This window comes from Gymnoscopelus microlampas (genome assembly GCF_963454915.1).
Source record: "Gymnoscopelus microlampas genome assembly, chromosome: 3".
Classification (NCBI taxonomy): Eukaryota; Metazoa; Chordata; class Actinopteri; order Myctophiformes; family Myctophidae; genus Gymnoscopelus; species Gymnoscopelus microlampas.
Genome location: NC_139940.1, coordinates 20,773,032 through 20,793,371, shown reverse-complemented (window position 1 = coordinate 20,793,371; position 20,340 = coordinate 20,773,032). Strand labels below are relative to the sequence as shown.

At 43.5% G+C, this 20,340-nt stretch overlaps 1 protein-coding gene across 1 annotated transcript; it reads right to left on the bottom strand.

The window, feature by feature from the left end:
- Positions 1-370: 370 nt before the first annotated feature.
- On the bottom strand, positions 371-19,221 carry fam110d (family with sequence similarity 110 member D). Its single transcript, XM_084052507.1, has 2 exons — positions 19,103-19,221; positions 371-4,229 (listed from the first exon to the last, which is right to left on the bottom strand). The coding sequence occupies exon 2, from the start codon at positions 3,480-3,482 to the stop codon at positions 2,133-2,135; it is 1,350 nt and encodes a 449-aa protein (XP_083908633.1). The 5' UTR covers positions 3,483-4,229; positions 19,103-19,221; the 3' UTR covers positions 371-2,132.
- Positions 19,222-20,340: the final 1,119 nt, after the last annotated feature.

Sequence of the window (20,340 nt, the reverse complement as noted above, 5' to 3'; positions counted from 1 at the left end):
GCTTCATAACTCTCGTTTTAACTGTTTATAATTATGCATAACAACTTATAACAAAGACACTTTACAACTAACTAAGTTATGGTAGTTATACAATGCTGTTCCACTGAGCCTATAATGCATTATGACCAGCACTAATAATATGTTATAACCGTTGTTATAAGTTGACATACATGGTTATAAACATTTATAACAAGTGTTATAATGCCTTATAGGCGCATTACACTGAATTATAAATACGATTATAATGCATTATAGTCCCAACCTTTAAGTAAAGTGTTACCCCATCATCCAACATCATTGATTAAAAAGGCAGCTAAACAAATTACTTTCCAACAAATAGTTATTTATTATTTTCATATTGTGTGTACATCATAGACAAAACTCTGGAATAAAAACTTCTTTTTTATTTATTTTGGAAAATAAAAGATTTACAGAGCCACTTTGTAAACATGCAGATGAACAGATATTGTGTGAAATAAAGAACATCCAGTTTTAGGGGTCCAGAAGGGTTTGTTTTGGGGGTACCATGCTACATACTGTACTGAAAAAACAACAGCGACAAAACAACAACAACCATATGAACCATACAGCTCTGAGAAATTTTCTTCGAGGAATATCACATGCCTTCAAGGCCTGATAGCATTTAACTCAATACGCCTCTCACTGTGGGTCACAGAGTTCTAACCTTAACATACCACTGTGGCCCCCTAGTTCATATTTCAGTGGCATCTTCTGAGCCAAGCAATGGAAACGGTGGCCCTTTCATGGTGATAAAAGGAGAACCATTGATGGATTGATGAAGTGAGGTAGGATCTGTGGTTATCATAGGAAGAAGGGACGTTTTGACCTCCCCTCTTCTCTCCCCCTCCAATGCAGAGGCCCAGACGATTACAACCTCTTACAAAGGGGAGTGAGGAGTTGGATGTCTACAGATGGGTGGTAGAGTATTGAAAGATTATGGTCCCAAACACAGAGAGGTAAATACTTAAGGGTATGTGACATGTTGTTCAGTGAAATAAATTCACACATAATTTCACTTTTAAATGCCCATGTAATGGTTACTTTGTGCCTGCAGGAAGTCTTGTTATCCAGTCAAGGAAACAACCTGTACTGTCATGTGTTTTCCTATATATCCGGTGACAACAACACTACTGCTTATGCTTAATCCACTGTCACGTGTCGAAAAATAGCGAGTCTACAAGCTCATGCGAGCTTGTAGATCTGCTATTTTTGGTACGCGACAGCATGATACGATAGTAAGTATAAATTGCAGCTTTACTCCATAGACATCGAGCAGGCAGAGGAAAGTTTGTTGTAGAAATACTGTATGAACGTGTCACAATTTGTGGTGATTACACATTATATGAAAGGTAGCCCTCTTTAAGGGTGTGACTTAAGGGTGATTTGGTCAAAAATCCTGACCCGTCATGGCTCTTTTCCTCTATCCTAAATAGTAGTACTTAGATAATAGCTCAGTGTTCATAAATGAGATGAGTCTCTGTAAAAAGTCAAAACTGTACATGTATCTTTCTCTCCCTCCCTTTAGCACACACACACACACACACGCACGCACGCACGCACGCACACACATGCACACACACACATACGCTTCCTCTTTCTGTCCAGTTCAGTGCATTAACAACCCCACAGGGGTGCCTCGGATGTTTGGTTACAACGCCTGCGTTTACGGAGAAAAAAAAACAACGACACACAAACTAAACTGGGACAGTTGGGAATTACATGCTCACGCTTCTCTAGTTCAGAAAAATAAAAGCTTAGTGGTTTTCTATTCTCAGTTATTCATTTGGGAGTGTTGGGGGTTATATTTGGTGTCAAGGTCACTGCTGCTACTACAGACAGCATTTCTTTTTTCTTTTTATATATGTGCCTGGGGGGGGGGGGCAGGGGTCAAAGGGGATGAATCCAGTTCTCTCAATAGCGATAGCTACTATACATTGTTTCAATACCAAACACTTGCACCAACACTGTCATGTTTTACACAAGGATTGCTCTGTTAGAAATAAGTAGCTCTAGCCACCGAACATTTTCAAAGGATCTATAAATACAGCATATAAATCTGACAGTTGATCAATGGCACCAGCTCATGATGCAGTCTCTGTCCCAGCAGGCGACTAAACGGTTGACTCTTTGGGCCCCTCGCGGGCAGCGTTCTTACAACTGTAAAGCCACTTGATGACGCGGGCATTTCTCTCGATGATTGACACACCGGTCGGAAGCTGCTCGGTCAGCTCTTCCTCGACCAGCCCCTCGCCCGAGTGCCGGGAAAACTCGCTGGGCTCGGAGCCGCCGCATCCTCCCCGGCCAACACTCCGGAGGGCCAATGACAGTGTGTCTACAGAGCCAGACAGGAAGTTGTCCCGGCCTAGCCGCTCTATCATGTCCATGTCCAGTCCACAGAAGTCAAAGAAGCGCTCCTGTTCCGACAGCGCCACCGAGCAGCGCAGACGCAGGTCCGATTTGGACCGCCGCAGTTCCCCCGAGCGCCTCCTGGGCGGCGGCGACGCACGCCTCCAGGGGTCGTTCTCGTCATCATGGCAACTAGAGAAGTTACCGTTGGTGACGCCGTCACTAACTCCATTACCGATGTCATTTGAAAATCCATTCTTAGTCGGTTCAAATGTGCAGCTGAACCCAGGGCTGGGAACAGACCCCGGAGAGCGTTCGTGGTCGGTTCTGCTGGACCGCCTGCTCCCCGCTCCCCCTTCTGTGGTGTCTTTGTCATTGGTCCAGGACATGCGAGAGTCTCCGTCCCGAGATGGAGCTTTCTCTTCAGCAATCACCATCTTCTGGGTTCCCCCTTCCCCACCTCCACCACTGCTCCTCATCGAGCCTTGGAACAGCCGACGGACAAAACTAACGCCTTTCAATTCCACGTTGTTGTTCTCCACCACCGCCGACCCACTGGGGCTCTTACACTCCTTCTTTTGTCGGTAGATGACCAAGGAATCGGGTCGCAGCATGCGTTTGCCGCCGGTGCTCCTCCTCAGCACAGGGGCACTGTGAGGCGCCACTAAGCGGGCACCGCCGGGGGTCCTCGGGCTGGGAGGCAGCGCACTGAAGGCGTTGCTCCGGTTCTGTGCCTCCACGTCCGTCTGCCGGTTCTCCTTTCTGGAGTCATCGTTTTCATTCTTGTCTCGCGAAGCGGGAGGGCAAGAGAGCGTGGAGAACTGGGTGTTGAAGGAGCGGCGTTGGGGGACACGAGGGGTGAGCGACGTACCGGGCACGGTGAGGGGTCGCCGGGGCGGTGGTGGCGGGGTGGCACAGGGCGCCAGTACAGGTTCCTGCTTAGTGTTGATGACCTGCTGGCTTTTCACATACTTTGCTTTGTCTGCCTCTAGTCTCTCTACTGCACTCTCTCTACGGCCGTGGCCCCCACCATCTATCTGCCTACGCAGGTAGTCTGGCCCCTTGTTGAGGAGCCTCAGAGGAGAGGGGGATCCGATGGGCGTCAGCGGCTTCATGTTGCTTTATCCAACCAGGAAAAGACATCAAAACTGCATCCTTCCCCCTAAAAAAAATGGCTCCCTATTCTTGTAGTAAAAAAGGTGTTCCTCCAGAAATCTGGTGTTGGCCCAGGGCAATTTTCAAAAGTAAATAGGAACTTTTGAATAAGCTTTTAACTAAAGAAAATAAAGCACAGCAGCTCCCATTCTGAATGTTCCTAGAGGGGTAACAGATAGGTAGTAATTCCAGTGACCACAGGGGCCGATGTGTTGTGAAATTGTCTATAGATAGCTTATAGTCTTTGTTGGGCAGTGTTAGAGCCCAGACAAATTGATATCTCTATCCAGTATTTACACAGGCATTCGGTATAGATGGGCAGGGCACAGGGAAATCCTTTTTCTGTCAGCCAAAAGCACTCCCAAATGAGACGCTCCCTGCCCACACTGCAGCAGAAATAGCAGGCAGAGTTCACTTTCAAAGGGTCACTTTTCCCTCCTCCTTTTCTTCTTTCTTTCCCTCTCCCGACAGCCCTCCTTGGTTGATATTTTCAGTGACGGCTGCTCTGGGAAAACGAGATGTAAATAATAATGCTTCAAGTATTTGCTTTGTGCAGGGACGTCTGCGGGATGCTGGGTTGAGGCTTATTGTTCAGTGCCCGTTGTGGCTCTGAGGGTTGACGGCACCAAGACCACTTGGGATGTTGATGGACAGATGGGCAGATGTAGATCGTATCCTCTTCCTCACCTCACCTGCACTTAACAGACCTGGGAAAAACAGAGAGACAGAGAAAAGAGTGATTTTAGCTAGGCCTGCTATTCTCAAGAGAAGACAGCAGAGACCAGATGGCAAAGAGGACAGTAGTCCCTAAAGCACAGCTCAGGTTGTATTTCATGATGCAGAGAGTTCCATGTCTAGCCCATTGAGACCTGAAGCCGATTCTACATGTCTCCTAAATCTCAACAGTATTCTAAAAAACGTATGTTTCTATATCAGTGGTGCTCAAACTTTTTCATGTCAAGGACCCCCAAAATTATATGTATTTGGCCGCGGACCCCCATCAAAATATTTTGTTCCAGGGACCCCCAGAAGCAAAGATTTGAGTTAAAAATGTTCGCTTTAAAAATATACATATTCAAAGATTTGCACACATTATCACGATTATTCAAAAATAGCAGATCTACAAGCTCATAGCGCGGCACTCGGTGCCGCGCAATGAACTTGTATATCTGCTATTTTACTAAGTGTAAAATAATGCTTTTTAGCTCAAATCTAAAAATGACACAGTTCCAGGTCTCAATGGGCTAGGGAAGAGAGCTAAGAGAGAGCTCTCATAAATGCAAGTGGTCTTTTAAAAGTATTTATCACAGCAATATTAGATTGAAATGCATGTTACATTTAGCTAATGTCCTAATCCAGGGGGATTTCAAAGAATTAGCAGAAGAGTGCATCCGGTCCTGTGTGATATATGCCTGCTTTTTCCAATGTTTTTATTAAGTGTGAGCAAGCATGTATTATTGGTATTAATACATTATTCAGCATCACTACATTGGATAATGACAGGCGTTTCACAGTTGCACACACCATGCCAGCATTTGCAATTCCAAACAGCTATACTGAATACTAGATTAAGTCTATTAACATTTAAACAACCTTAAGAGCTGGAATAAACCGTTCACACTCACAGTTAAACAGTTTTTTCTTCGAGTTAACAAGCTTCAACAAAAAGACACGTACTGCAGTGCATGGCTCTGTGAAACGAATACTATAGCCATGGATTTTTAACTGGTGTTGTATGTTGTGTAGAAAGCATTTTTTAGTTTTATTTTTAGGTTGTCACAACACTAAGTGGGAGTGGCAAGGGGAAGAGTGGGAGAGAAGGATGTATAATATTCCTATTATAGGCACACATTATGTGCCTATAATAGGAACAGCTCTACCCAAAGAGGTGCCGGAGTATTTCTGGGTAGAAAACTCCCCGCCATAGTTATCATATGTCTATTTGTACATACTGGCATATATATGCATGGGCATGCTTCTTTGTGGGCATGCGTGCATTTGTAAATGGGTTGTAGCTTGCCTATAGGCCTATGCGCTATGTGTTGCGAACTGTGCCCATATGCTATGTGCATGTGTGTGTCAGCACAAGGCAATAAGGCCCTGCCCAGTAGATGAAAGAGGGCTGTATTGCACAGTTGGTTTGCAGATTATCAAGCCCTTTTTCAGTTCCCTGATTCTGATGGTGTTTTTTTTATGCATAAAGACCGGCTGTGAGAGGCTGCCATGTGCAGAGGGAGATGTACAAAGAAGATGTCTTGAGAACTTAAAGCTGCTTTCAAAACCTGGAGACACAGGTGGTGCCTATTTTCTATCCACCTCCCGTCCAAATGTATTAAGAGTCTGTCTGGAGAGACACGCGTACGTTTCTGCTCCTGCTGTGGTAGACAGCTGGAGAGTGCTATATTGTTCTGCCGATCGCTTCAGTCTTTGTTCAGAATATATCAAATGCTATTTTAGCCTTTCCCTCATGTGAGAAAAAACAATGAACGACCTCATTTGGCAGGAACAGGATCTACATCTCAGGTTTTGGGGGCGAGCGGTGTGATACGGTTAGTGCCAGCTGCCATGCACAATCACTTAGTGAAGTGTGAATTGTACACAGTAAAATCCTCAGTGCTCATTTAACTCCAGAGTGTATAAATGGAACCAAATGGACCCGCATATGGTTCCATTTGTACACTCTGAGTTAACCACTTGAACCCTAGAGTCCCTATTCTGGGGTGAACATTGAGCAAAAAGTAGAAGCAGGTCCTAAAAGCTCACTATAGAGCCCTGGGATAGGACTTAAATAGTTAAATTAACACTGAGCATTTTACTGTAATCTGATATGCATAAAATTACTTTAACATAAGCCTTTAAGAGTTTCACATTTTCTGCCACAATATAAATTGTGGCTGTCAATATCTCAAACCTGATTTTTTTAAACTGCACATGCTTTGCTAAACTAATTGCATGTGGTTAAAACATCATAAAATGGTTTGCAGAGATTATCTTGTTGAACAAAATGTGTGGATACGATAACCTTTTGGTTATTTATTTAACACTGGGAAATGGAGTCCTAAATGCCATAATTAAAGGTGGTGTGATATTAAAACCAAATGTTTTTTGTTACAAAGTTAAAGCTCTATATTCTGATATTCTATAGACTAGAGTGTCACTTCAGTAACAGTGGCCTCCCCATCTCTACAGTTCTTATACATTTTCAGATGGGCCACCAATGTAATCCATTCAGAAGAGAGAGATCACGTTTATCAGCTTACATTTTATAGTGTTCAAATTCCAATTGTGTCTGCTAATTTGTTTTTGTTTAATCACTTCCAATTTCACTTGTTTATCCTGTATCCTATATGAGCTCTTTCTCCTGATTGGATTAAATTGGTGTCCCAACTTGAAAATGTATTTTCTGTTTAAAGAGCTGGAGAGATGGCGGAGACCCCTGATAATGAACAAACGCCCTACAGCAAAACGTCATTTACACCCCCTTTAAAGGGATAGTTCACCCCCAAAATGGCTTTTTTTCCTATCGATTAGTCACCCCATGGAGACTCAAATTCATGGATATTTTTTTGTTTGAACCGCTGCCTACCGGCCCACTGGTCATCAAATTATTGGCTTAGGAATGCGACAAAAACAAATCGATTCATTCAAGTCTCCATGGGGTGACTAATCGGTAGAAAAAAATATTTTTTTGGCGTGAACTATCCCTTTAAGTACAACACCAGAAAAATTAATGTATAGTATATTTAAACAACCTCATGTGAATTATAAAATATTGGCTAGGGGTTCCTCGCCCTGAAGGCAACACAATGCACAAACTCCCCTAGACCACCAAAGCCTTAAGACATTGCGAAAGAACTAATTACAAGCAATGACAGTAGAGGGTGGCCTTGCCATTTTAGGAGACTCTCAACCTTTCAACCAACACACCTCTCCTATAGAAGCATACTCATAAATCTAATAGGGAGGGGAGAGAGATAGCCCACCAGCTACATTTTCCAGATGTCAAGCAGCTAGGGTGCGGGAAAGACAGCCATTGTTTAGGACGAGTTCCGGGAAAATGTTTTGCAACAGGTGTGGAGGAGGGAAAGGGTCTAGACTGGGTCAAAAAAGAGAAATAGCAGAAAAATGAAGCGGAACTGAGCGTAGGGGTTGCGGTGTTGGGGTATCCCATGTAGTATTTATTAGACACCGCTCTTCCGGCACAATCTGGTCACCATCTGAGTTTCTTGCTCAAAGTGGCAGGCTAATGCTATTGAAGCGTTAAGAGGGATTAGCAAGTGTGTTAGCCTAAGCTATGTCATTAATTCTGATGTGGGCTTTCCATTGTGCAGTGGGCAAAGATGACTGAGGGGGACTTTCAGTCAGTGTACCTGCGCGGAGTGGATATTAGAGTGGATATAGCTACTCATGTACATGCTTGTTTTCTTTTACATTTTATTAATTTTAGCCATATGGCTAACAAGTATGACTTAAGTGAGCATTCAGTGTCTTGCTCCAACATTGGACTGTTAAAATACAGCAGCCGTCAACCTGTACCCAAACAGAATTTATTCCCCAATAATAAAGGATCACAACAATTTGATGATTGGTTGTTGTGAGCTTGTGGATTGCCTATTTTTTGTATAAATCAGGTATTTGAAGAGACAATAAGACTTTTAGAGATTATCATTGCCTTGAGGACTATGGACAACATTCATACGTAGATCAGTGCAGATCACAATGGTGTGGATTTGTTGGGATGCTATTTATGTCTTAACAGGAAACTGCACCAAATATAGACAACGAGCAAGCGGTCTCAGTGGAAGTGTGTTCATATTTCTTCTTGATGGATTTGATTGTAAAAAAAAAGCTAACTGCAACACCGGGAAGGAAATCAGGCAGGATTTTGTGCTAGACCTCTGCGATGAGAAGGTCAAGTTTGACGTTCATGCATAACACACGTACACACAACACACAACACATACACCACACAAAAATTCTCACTCCAATACGCGTGAACACACACACAACATGGAATTACACCTGAACAATAGCCACCAACATTAGCTCTATTGACCATAATGACTCAGATTAGTACCCAGCACATTCTCCTGTGATCCTGGGTCTTTTTGAAAAGCGTGTGACGGCTGAAGAACCTCTCTCCCGAGCTATGCTGCCTCCCCTGTATCTGCCAGCAGGTAGTTATTAACCTCTAAACTCTCTGGCTTTTAGGACTTCTTCTCACTCTCATCCTTAGCCCCTCCTAACCCTGTCACCCTTTGATGCTGTCTTTTACTCCCTTTTAGCCTCTTTTTTTGCTCCCTTCACCTCACTTTCATATTGTACCACAATCCTGAGTGCAAATTTAACACTGCATCCCCTCTCTCTCTCTCTCTCTCTCTCTCTCTCTCTCTCTCTCTCTCTCTCTCTCTCTCTCTCTCTCTCTCTCCTTTTTGTACAATATGACTTCATACTTCATGTCCACTTTGTCCCCCTTTTTGTTTTTCCCCCTCCAATATATTTTAATTAATAACACATTCAACACAACTTACATAAGTTGTAATTGTAACATCTTGTGTGCGTAAAGTGTGTGTTTGTTGACCAAAACTGGAAACATAAACACAGTGAAAATGTATATGTTTCTCTCTCTCTCTCTCTCTCTCTCTCTCTCTCTCTCTCTCTGCTCTCTCTACCCTCTCTCCCTCACCCCATCATCTTTCTTCCACTTTACTCTGTCCTTTCCATCATCCTCTCTCCAGCCTGCAGGAGAGGCTTAACCAGGCGCCCCATGCAACTAAAGAGGAACCAGATGTGTTCTGTCATGCTACATCAGGACCGTGGGACAGCCAGAGTCCCTGGCACAGCCGTGCCATGAACAGGGACCATACACACTTTTCAGCGTTGCTTTTGATCAATAGCTTTGTGTGGGCTACTTGCTTTTGACCCCCTATTTGTTATCTGAGCAGAGAAGGTTGTGGCAAGGTGTTGTTGGTTATAACAGACACACACATAGTTAACTTTACACCAAAGTGCAGAAACATAGGTTTCTGCTTATTATTCTGGCGTGTGAGCAGTGCCCCAGAGAGAAGCTAAACCAAAGAAGAAAAAGGAAATACCTAGGAAGTGCTTATTTGTTTCCAATGAACTTTTTCAATTGCCGCATAATGGCTTGATCTAAGCTTGTGAGGCGTTACCAAATAAAGTCAGAGGGCCTCATATCAAAAGGTTAAAGGAAGTTCCACCTTGAAATATGTATTCAGTGAGGTAAACATTAGATAAGAGTTTAATAAATCCACGAGGACCACCTTTGAAGAGCTTAAGAATGTATTAATTTACCTTTCAAATCAATCTTTCCACTGATGAGACACATCTGCTGTGTATGTCAGCTGGCCTGCTCACTGAAGCTACAGCAGGAATGGAACATGGGACTGTTTACTCAAACGGCAGCCATAACCGCTTAGTCAACCTGCAAGGCTGCACCCAAACACAATTTATTTCCTAAGAATTTAACTTTGAGTAAAGATTTTAGCGCACAACAATTGACCGCACTGGTGATCACCTTGAAATCCTCAGTCACCTTTGAAGAGCTCAAGGTTACCTTTCAAACCAATCTGTCTACTGATGAGATACATCTACTGTGTTATATGAACCAACTGGCCAACTCACCATCTCATTCTCTACCTTCCTCTTTCTCTCATTGTCTTTATTCAAACATCTGGCAATCCTATTAAGACTGATTATGTTAATGGTCATCACTGCGGGACTACGATTGTCTACAAGCTTAAACTTTAACCAGGGCTTGCTCAGATGCCTTTATGTCATCAAGAAGCTGCATCTGTCTCATTCTAAATTCCCTACAGTCGCCATGTGTGAACAAAAAAGACCTATGGCCACTAATGGATCAGCATTAATGACTTTAACCAGCACCAGAGGAACAGACGATGAGCAGTTCTGTTATAAGGATATAAAAAGATTACGGCGGGTGTCTTGTCCATTTTTCTTCATGCGAAGAAGCAGAGCATCCTCGCTTTGCATTATTTATGGTCTGAAACAATGGCCCTCCTTTCCTTTGGGTCTGAAGATAAGAGTTGGAGACCCGGAGGCTGCCTGCCTCATTAGCCAGGCAGAGAAAGAGAAAAGAAAAACAACAACAACATGACAATAAATATACGACACAAACAGGCCACCATTCGCCCATAGACAAAGTCAGCGGGTGGGGAGGGTCATCGTAAATCCTCTCACTATTGTGAGGCCTTGAGCACTTGATCTACAGTTGCTGGCTACCTATATCACTATAGCTCATTCAAGCAGGGCATGACAGGGCAAGCCACATGGGATGACTTGGGGGACCCCCAACCTGAATAGACCTCCTCCCCCAACCATAAAATAGACATGATGGCATCTTAACTTAATGCGAGCAGTCTTTTGTCATTCAAAGCTAATCATTGCAGGATAGCTGAGTGCCGGAGCCCAGTGCCACAGAAGTAAAAGGTGTGTGCATGGAAATGGACAGCCCTACGGCATGTTCTGCTCAGTAGCAAGCCCGCTGTTTGTGGAAGTACATGCCAGACTTGTATTAGCAGGGAACAGACACAAAGATTATAATACTGCACTCGCTGAAACATAGTGAAACCGCCCTCAGTACCATCAAAAAACATGCATATAGTCGTAAATCACGTGACTATATTCAATCCTAGAGCTGCCCTTGTTAGTCAGCCTGTTATCAACGTTATAACACCCATGCAATGCTAAGAAAGATAACGTCTGCTGGTGATAAGATATTCACCATTATGCTCACTTTTATCAACAGACCAGGCAACCTCTATTTCTCCCCTAAACCCTACAGTACCAGGAAGAGTACGTGCCATTTAAACTGATAACTACAGAGCACTGACCTATATAACCTTATGACTCACTATTTACTTTGTGAACTACATGTTTAAAAGCATGCTAGAATGAACTGAGCATGAGCTTCGCCCACAGCCTCCATCTTGCAGTCCCTGTAAAATGCTACTCATACTGCTCTCTTTGAAGTCCTTTGGAGTGTCAGTTGTATGAAGATTCCACATGAACACAGCCAACAAATATTTAAAACAGTCAACAGCTTGTGTCTTAGTCTAATTTGGGCTGTGTATCATGCACTGAATTTGGTTTTTATACCTAGCGAAGACGTGATAGGATAATTGTTACTGAAGATTAGGGGAGCAGCTGGGAGGGGGGCATAACCTGGGTTTCCAACTATGACAACTAAACTGTGGATGCTGCCTGAGGAAGAGTGATATGCTTGAAAATTATTGCTTATTGCTTCAGTCAAACTTTTCTGGATAAGTAAAATTATAAAAATGTATCTCCATCAGATGAAAACTGTTTGGACTCGATCACATGCTGGTGTGGGCACCAGTCTCTCTGTCTTAACTTTCAGTGCTGGAATGTTCAGCCTGTGCGATGATGCCTCACAGCCGGTGAATTCTTGGGAATTTATTCTTAAAAGTACCCAACACGTGTATTGGTAAAGCATCAGAAAGCGGATGGTTGGGAAGCATGCAGAGAATGCAGCAATGGATCCAGGAGGAGAGATTGATGTTAGAGAGAGAAAGAGAGATAGAGATAGAGAGAGTGTGTGTGTGTGTGTGTGTGTGTGCGTGTGTGTGTGTGTGCGCGCGCGTGTGTGTGTGTGCGCGCGTGTGTGTGTGTGTGTGTGCGTGTGTGCGTGTGTGCGTGTGTGCGCGCGCGCGTGTGTGTGTGCGTGCGTGCGTGCGTGTGTGCGTGCGCGCGCACGTGTGAGTGTGCTTGCATGTGTAGGCTGGAATGTCTTTATTGTCCCCGCTGGGCAATTTGGTTTGCAACAGTAGTCAACACAAACAATACACATCATAAAAATATTAAATAATCATTAGCTATATAAAAGCACTAAGGTGCCAACAGTTCTTTGTTAAAGTGTGTGTGCAATATCAACCAGGCCTACAGCTTGTTCAAAAGCCCAACAGCTAAGGGAATAAATCATCTCAAATCTTTGGCTCTTCTAGGATCTCCTCCCTGATGGCAGGAGTCTGCATGTCAAGAACCCGCCTGCACTGTCAGAATACTCTTTGCCCTCTGAGTGGCTCTAACTTAAATTGGTGTTTTAATTGCCAAAAGTTTACAATCTTTTCCAGACTATTTTTGTTAACCTTGCTTACTGTGGTTGCCAAACCAACAAATCACTCAAAGTTAAAATTGGGTGTGATATGTGTGTGAGCTGTGGCTGCACGTGTGTGTGCATGTGTAATGTGTGATCCTGTTTATTTACATCGCAGAGCTTGAATATTCAACCCAGTCATGCAAGGCCTGCCCCATGCCAACTTGACTTACGTGACCAGTTGTACAAACATCACTGGCCTACTGTGCGTGCAATACAGGCTGTGGATGTGAGAATTCACTGCTCAAACCAGGGTAACACAAATACCCTATGCTGGGTTTGTATATACAGTACTGTACAAAGACATAAATCGCAGACACATCCCTAAATCTCCAGGAGTCTTAAATCATGACGGTCTGTTCTCACACACAACCCTAATTAATCTCTCAGCTGGTGTGAAGGCTCTAAAAGAAAGCTCTTGACTGACTGGCAAGCCATCAGAAATTTTATTTTATCAAGTCAGCAGATTTTTCAAACTGTATCTGTTTGCTTCTGCGAACTCCTTAAAGATTCAACTATGTTCAGTGCATATTGGGTTTTAGTATTGCAAAACATTTCAATATGTTATCGTAAATATGTCATTATACTTTGCAACTATTATAGGCTCTTGACAAATGGAAGGAAAAAAAAACCAGAAGGCTACATCACTGTGAAGACCAAAATAAAACAGCTGAAGAAGATTACCAGCATCTGTGTAATATTCCTAACATCTTTTCACACTATCAGTAAACAAAAGGACTTTCATTCGGACACATTGTTCTGGACACATTGTTGTTACATCATCACCTCAGTGTTGCAGCAGTAGTAAAAGTGTTATGGCCAACTCCCTAGGACTCTGATCAGTGTTGTTTGGGGGTTGGTCAGAGCTTAGGGCTCAACTCCAGCTGTGCTGTGTCCCAAGCCTCCAGGGCCTTTGCGACAGTATTGCCAGCCTGTACCAGGCCTCATCCACTCCTCCGTGCTGGGACACAATCACTGCTGATTTCTGCTTTCGATTTGCAATCGATTTGCTATCTGTGCAACTACAGATGAGCTGTGGCCGGATTTTCTCGATAGTAGCAAGAAAAATCCAGATAGTGTTTTCTGGAATCTTATACTTAAGCCAAAGTTTTACTTTGTCATATAACAGTGTTGCTTTCCGAACGTAACTGATTTTAAAATGTTTAATTTTTTTATACGACAAACTATGAGTTAGGCTTTAATAGGGAGATGGCGTTCCCCGCTATGCCCCAACCAGCCTTTTCTCCTATTACTTCCGACAACAAGAAAAGACTCAATCATGGGGAAAATGAGTCAAGTGTTAAAATCCCTCAAACATAGACCTTGACCTGGACCTGGATATGCGCTTCTGTTTCCTTCCATCAACTGTTAGTTTGGATGTAATCTCCACTGAACCTGCCAGCTGTCGTCTCACATTATCGGCTCGCCCACAAACAGGCCACCTGACCCTACCTGAACCCAAACCTCACCCTCACCTTGCACTCTCTCTCTCTTTCTCTCTCTCACTCTCTCTCTCTCTCTACCTCTCTCTTTCTCTGAGTCACCCTTCGTGGGGAGTAAGACAAGGTTCTGAATGTAAGTCAGCGGCTACATCAATGGTCCCCCACTGCCTGGGCAGGAACTAAAGGAAGGTCCTGAGCTGTGTTCTCTTGCTCATGGTTGAGCGGACACAGGGCTATATGTGTGAGGGTGATTGGTTGCGGCAGAGCTACAGAGGCACCCAGCCAGACTGTGAACAATTAGAGGGATGTGAGAGCAAGAGGGAGATGGAACTGCTCTAACAGCTGTCACCCACACACTGGGGACTGGCAGGAGATGGAACGATGTCGGGATGTATCTTTCATGATTTAGTTACCCGCAATGAATTATACATCAAGTTGCTCATCGACATTGATGAGATGAGATGCAATGCGACGGCGGAGAGATGACTCGGGGGTTTGGAACATGACAAAGCGAATCGAGGTGGTGATATCGCTCATGGTTCCAAAGTTAGACGACCCAAACATTTGGTAAAAGTTAAAATTTTGTGAATTTGAGTCGAGCCAAGGCGCTTTGCGCTTTGAAAGAGTTATCACGAGTAAACACATGCAGTATTGTAAATCTGATCCAAGAGATGAGACCAGTCTCACTTTGAAAACAAAAAAGGCATTATCCGGCAGATCACCGTTTGATATCTCTAAGTTATACATGTTATTGTTGTTTTCAACCAATGACATAAGTTAACTAATATTCTCACCATTTAGTGCGTGACTGGTGAGAGACGAACAGCAAGTTTGAAGTTTCTTGACACATTGAACTGTTCTTCCTGCAAACTGCTGGTGAGGAAGTTCCCACAGACTGTATAGTAGGCACAATGGTCCAGACCAGGCAACAGGAACAATAAAGTCAAATTATAAGCCCTGGCTCTGACAGCTAGTGTGAAGACGAGAATGTTTGATGTTTCACACTGTTCCTTTCAAATATCTCTTCAGCCAGATGCCACTCAGTCTATTGCACAACACACCTTTACACAGAAACACGCACACAAACAAACAAACACAGGTGTACTTACACACACACATAGAAATACACACTCGCACGCACACACACACACACACACACACACACACACACACACACACACACACACACACACACAGCGCCAGGGGCAAAAATGATGTCAGTAGCAGGACCCTCTCTCCCCTCTAATTAGAAACGTGAGCTTCCCGCCATTACCAGGGGGTCTTTGCATGCAACCATGCAACAAGAAAGGGATTAAACATAACAAATGTTTGACGTCTGTGTCAGGAAATGTTTTTTTAAGACTATGCTATGCAGGAAAGGCAAAGCCTTCGCTTAAAACGTGAATGTGGGCTGGTTGAACTTTATGTGATAAGAAACACATGAGTGGCCCATTGTGAACTAAAACCATGAAACGTCCTGTGGCTTCCGCTTGTTCTCCACAGTCAACACTGATGTGGGTCAAACCCATGAGATTATACATTTTGGGACTCTCAAAAACAAGAATGTAAAGAGAAATGAGAGAGAAAAGTGACGAATGAAAGGCTGACTGAAATAGGAACACACCAGTGTAGCCTGTGAAATATTCAGCCCTTGACCCATGCCGGATCATACGAGGGTCAATGATATGGCGGCTTCTTAGCTGTCCTGAGAGATGTGGTGAAGAGATACAAAAGAATGTCTGTATTTCAAAGTGTGTGTTTGGTACAACCAGTTAATCCCCCAAAGGTCATATTGGGCAACTTGATTTTGTAACGCTCCTGTGACTCCTGCCTCAGTCATGGATGGAACAATTCCACATGCTCTGACGAGCACCATCGTTGCCACTGTTGCCATCACCAATACTAGCTGTGGCTGTATATATATACCCTCTTAAGTGGGAAGATAAGGCCTGAATTACATTTCATTTAGTTACATGTTAATGACGTCTTGGCTTCTGTCGACAGCCCCAATGCTGCTGTGGCTGCTGCCTTTGTGCGTGCATGTGCCCTTGAGCTCTGGCAGGAAGAAGTGCTCCTGTCTGCTCCACTGGGATCAGCATCAAGCGCACGCACGCACGCACGCACGCACGCACGCACGCACGCACGCACGCACACACACACACACACACACACACACACACACACACACACACACACACACACACACACACACACAGCCTTATTGTAGCTGAACAACTAGCACACTGCTACAAGGCTAGGGGGGGAACAAGAATAGAGATGTTTACGACTGCTCTAGAGTGTGATTGTACAGGTACGTATACTGTTGGAAAGACTGTTGTTTTCTTGCATAATGGACACTCAGAGACTGTTGAATGCATAGAGGGATATTAATTATCCTGTGGTACATGGCATGCCTTGAACCATTGCTTTGCATTTTATGCAAGGTCCTGCCACTGCCATGTTGTGTCAAAGTTCTACAACGTTCTGCATTGTGTCAATCTGATTCTATATTAATGGCCAAACTGTACAAATGCGTAAATGTTTTGTCCCTGGCTATGAAAGTGGTTCTGGTTTAATGAGTGTTAGTAGTGGTGTGAGGGGTTGCCTGAAGGTGTTTATGGTCTGTGAGCCGATGACCAACTTTAGCCTTGAAGTGGGAACACAAACTAGGTCAAATGTGCAGGTTGGGACGTCCAACGTAAACAGAATCTTAATCAGTGAGAGGGAGCCTGCAGACAGGCCCAAATCTAGCACATAATTTCTTCTCAGATCACGTTGAAGGCACAGATATCTACCTTTGTGAGCGAAACTATAATGGTCATAAAATGTGAAAACTCCTGCTGAGAAGGCAGTTAATCTCTTGTCAAGCTGATCACTGTGAAAGTACAAGATCAGATACCCCTCTGGAAAGTAAGAGTACACCAGTGATTTTCTCTGCTGCATGATACAGTATTATCTGCTTCTTCTCACGTGTGCTGCTTTCGGTCAAAACTATATGAACCAGCAGCACGACAAACAATATTTTGAACGTCCTGCCACAAAGGAAGGACAAAGGGAATCTGCAATCACCTATCAACCCCAGATTGCTTGTTGTGAAGAAAGACATGTTTGGTCTGTTTTCTTGTCTGTTTAGTCTGTGCTTTAGCTGTTTATGTGACTGACCCCATACCAATTCTCTAATTTAAAGTCTGACTGACTGAATCCATGGGCCATCAGTGATGGGGGCAGGAGAGGAAGGCCCTAGCTAGCCCAACCATGGGGGAAAATTACAGCTTCAATGAGAGTGTTTTACTTTTAAGCGCAAGTGGGTTGCATAATGACTTTCTCAAGAACCACCGGGTGAGGTCTTCTTCTGCCTTTATTTGGATGCTCTCATGTAACACTAACAAATTAGAACATAGGCATAGTTTTTAATTGTGTTATTTCATGCCATTTCATGCCCTGTAAATACCCTATGAATTCACATCAGAATAGCCTGAACGGTCATTTCTTATCATAGATAAGAAAGCAAAAAATACATCTATGATACAAGAATGGTCCTATGACTACAATTCACCAGCTTACATGTGTTTGTTATAAGCAATGTGATTGCCAGGAGGAGGGAAATGTTTCACTTGATTAAAAATTACAAGACTGTACACGTCCTGATTAGATGTCTGAGGCCCAAACGTCATTGGCCCCTATGTCCTTGATTTAATACAGATGTAAATATTTACCATGGCGGTGACTGATGGTAGGATAACCTCGTTGCCCCAAGAGAAATGTCCAATCAGAGCGTAGCTATACAGCAGCAATGGTCAATCACAACTTCACCCCCTTTTCTCTCCTTTATCTGTCCAGTCACCGTGGGTGGAACGGAGCACATATGTCATGCAGCTATTCAGTGGTGGAAAGTAACTAAGTACATTTACTCAAGTACTGTTTGTAAGTACAATTTTTAGGTATTTTTTACTTTACTGTAGTATTTCCAGTTTTCAGTACTTTTACTTCTCCTACTTACTTAGCCTACTCCTTTGCATCTCAGAGGCAAATATTGTACTTTTGACTCCACTACAATTATTTGAAATTTGTAGTTACTAGTTACTTTGCAGATATAAATTATTTATTATAAAACATACATTAACCACTTTAGCCCTATTTTATACCAATACAAGCTCACAACTTTAAGTATATTTTGATGCCAATACTGTTGTACTTTTACTCAAGTAAAATATCAGAGTACTTCTTCCACCACTGCAGTTATTAACGACTCACTGGAACGTTTCAAGGCTGAGTTAAAGCAGGAGGAGGATATAGGTTTACATGGCAGATGATGACTTACTGCACGTGTCAAGTCAACTTCTCAAACAGTTGTTAATGTTTTCACCGAGGAAACCGAACCGACAACCTCATGATGTCACCCAATCCTCAATTTATGTCACTGCAGTGTGGCTTTTTATTGTGCCATTTCTTGTGTGATTACATATTTCATTAATTGGTTCATTATGATTGCCTAGGCTTCATTTTGCCGTCATGTAGAGGAGTATAATAGAGCTATAGATCAAAATGGAAAAGCATCAGTTTTGAAGAAAGCAACACAACAGCTGGATGGCTACAGTAGCCTTGGATCGAGTTTTTTTTTATCGAGTCTGACTTTTGCTTTCGTAAATCGATAAAATAGATAGTCTTTCTTGATCCAAGGCTCCTATTTCTTACAGGCTATATGCAATCTCGTATTTTCTAATAAATAAAAACTAAGTGAACCGAAATAAACATCCATGACAAAGTCACGTTAGCAACTGACTTGAAGGTTGTAATTCACCTGTGCAAAAGCTGTGCGTATAAATAAAACGCAAAGTTGTCCATAATATCAAACTTTGGCTGTGATCGCTATATAAAATTTCAAAGCAGTATTGAATGACAAATGACAACATCCCTGCCAGAAACTCGAGCAGGCTATAATATAACTATTATGATCAATAGAAAATAACAAGATTCTTACCTTGCCGTGAGTGTCCTGCATGCAAGCCAAATATTATGTTCATTCAGTCTCGGCTCGTTCAAAGCCCGTGTCGCTTGTTGTTAGATCAGGACAGTCTGTGTGTCTTCTGATTGAAGTGAAGTGACACACTGACTGACTGCTCGCTCTCCGTTCCGTTCCGTTCCGTGCGTAAGGCTCAATGATCCACGCTCTGCGCTGACAGCCAGCACACTGTGGGACGGTTACTCTGCAGCAGCAGTAGTCCCGGCCACAATGAGGTGTGTGTGTGTGTGTGTGTGTGTGTGTGTGTGTGTGTGTGTGTGTGTGTGTGTGTGTGTGTGTGTGTGTGTGTGTCGGGGGAGGGGAGGGGAGGGTATGGGTGGGGGGGGGGGGGCAGGTATGGCGCTATGTAAACTGACTCCTGTGTAGCCTTTAGGGGTGGGTGCTTAAACATGATGAGGGGAGGGGAGGGGGGTATCTATGGGCCGGGAAAAGTCTATTTTTATTCATGGGGGGCTTGGGAGTGTGTAATGAAAGCCTGAAACCACTGATTGACTGCCACTTCATCAGTTAAAGTTTGGTTTCATTGCTGTTGATTAATGGATCCTCGGAAATATAACTGATATATTAGCAAGCCTTTAACTGTAGGCTAATAGCCTCACAGCTGCTTCAGATGTCAGTCATCCAGGTTTCATGTCATGCAGACAAATAACACTAAAGGAGTAAGCTATAGTAAATTATGAATCCAATTTGCCATCTGCATAGGACTGCCAAGCTCTAACACTGCAACTCTATAACTTATCACTCCCCAGTTTCTGATTCCATCCGCATACAATATTGTCTTCACTGATAGTCATTACAAATACTTTGCTGGTTAGGTGTCGGTGTTTTTTTGAATAACCCTATCACCATGCCTGTTGATGCTGTCTTGAACTCTTGGTGGTGAGAGAAGTGAATGTGGGGGGAACGCAGAGTATGAAGTGGCTTGGAGCAATTTGCAGTGCTCTGTGTTGTTTCTCTCTGCTCACCATCTTCCTTGTACCCCCACCACCATTAAATACCGCTCACTGCCAGACTCCAAAAGGTCGGCAGTGAGGGTGGAGACTGGAGAGAGGGAGAGAGTGAGAGAGAGATAAAGGAGTGATCCACACATTTCACACTCACACCTGTTTCTCATTCTCGTGCTCATCACGCATGACAGGGCGGACAGCCGAGTGAGGAAGCCCAGCGCACGGCACGGAAAGCCACTGGAAATACTT

Excerpts from the sequence above, each read along its gene's own strand:
- fam110d (XM_084052507.1), bottom strand. The coding sequence starts at position 3,482 with ATGAAGCCGCTGACGCCCATCGGATCCCCCTCTCCTCTGAGGCTCCTC.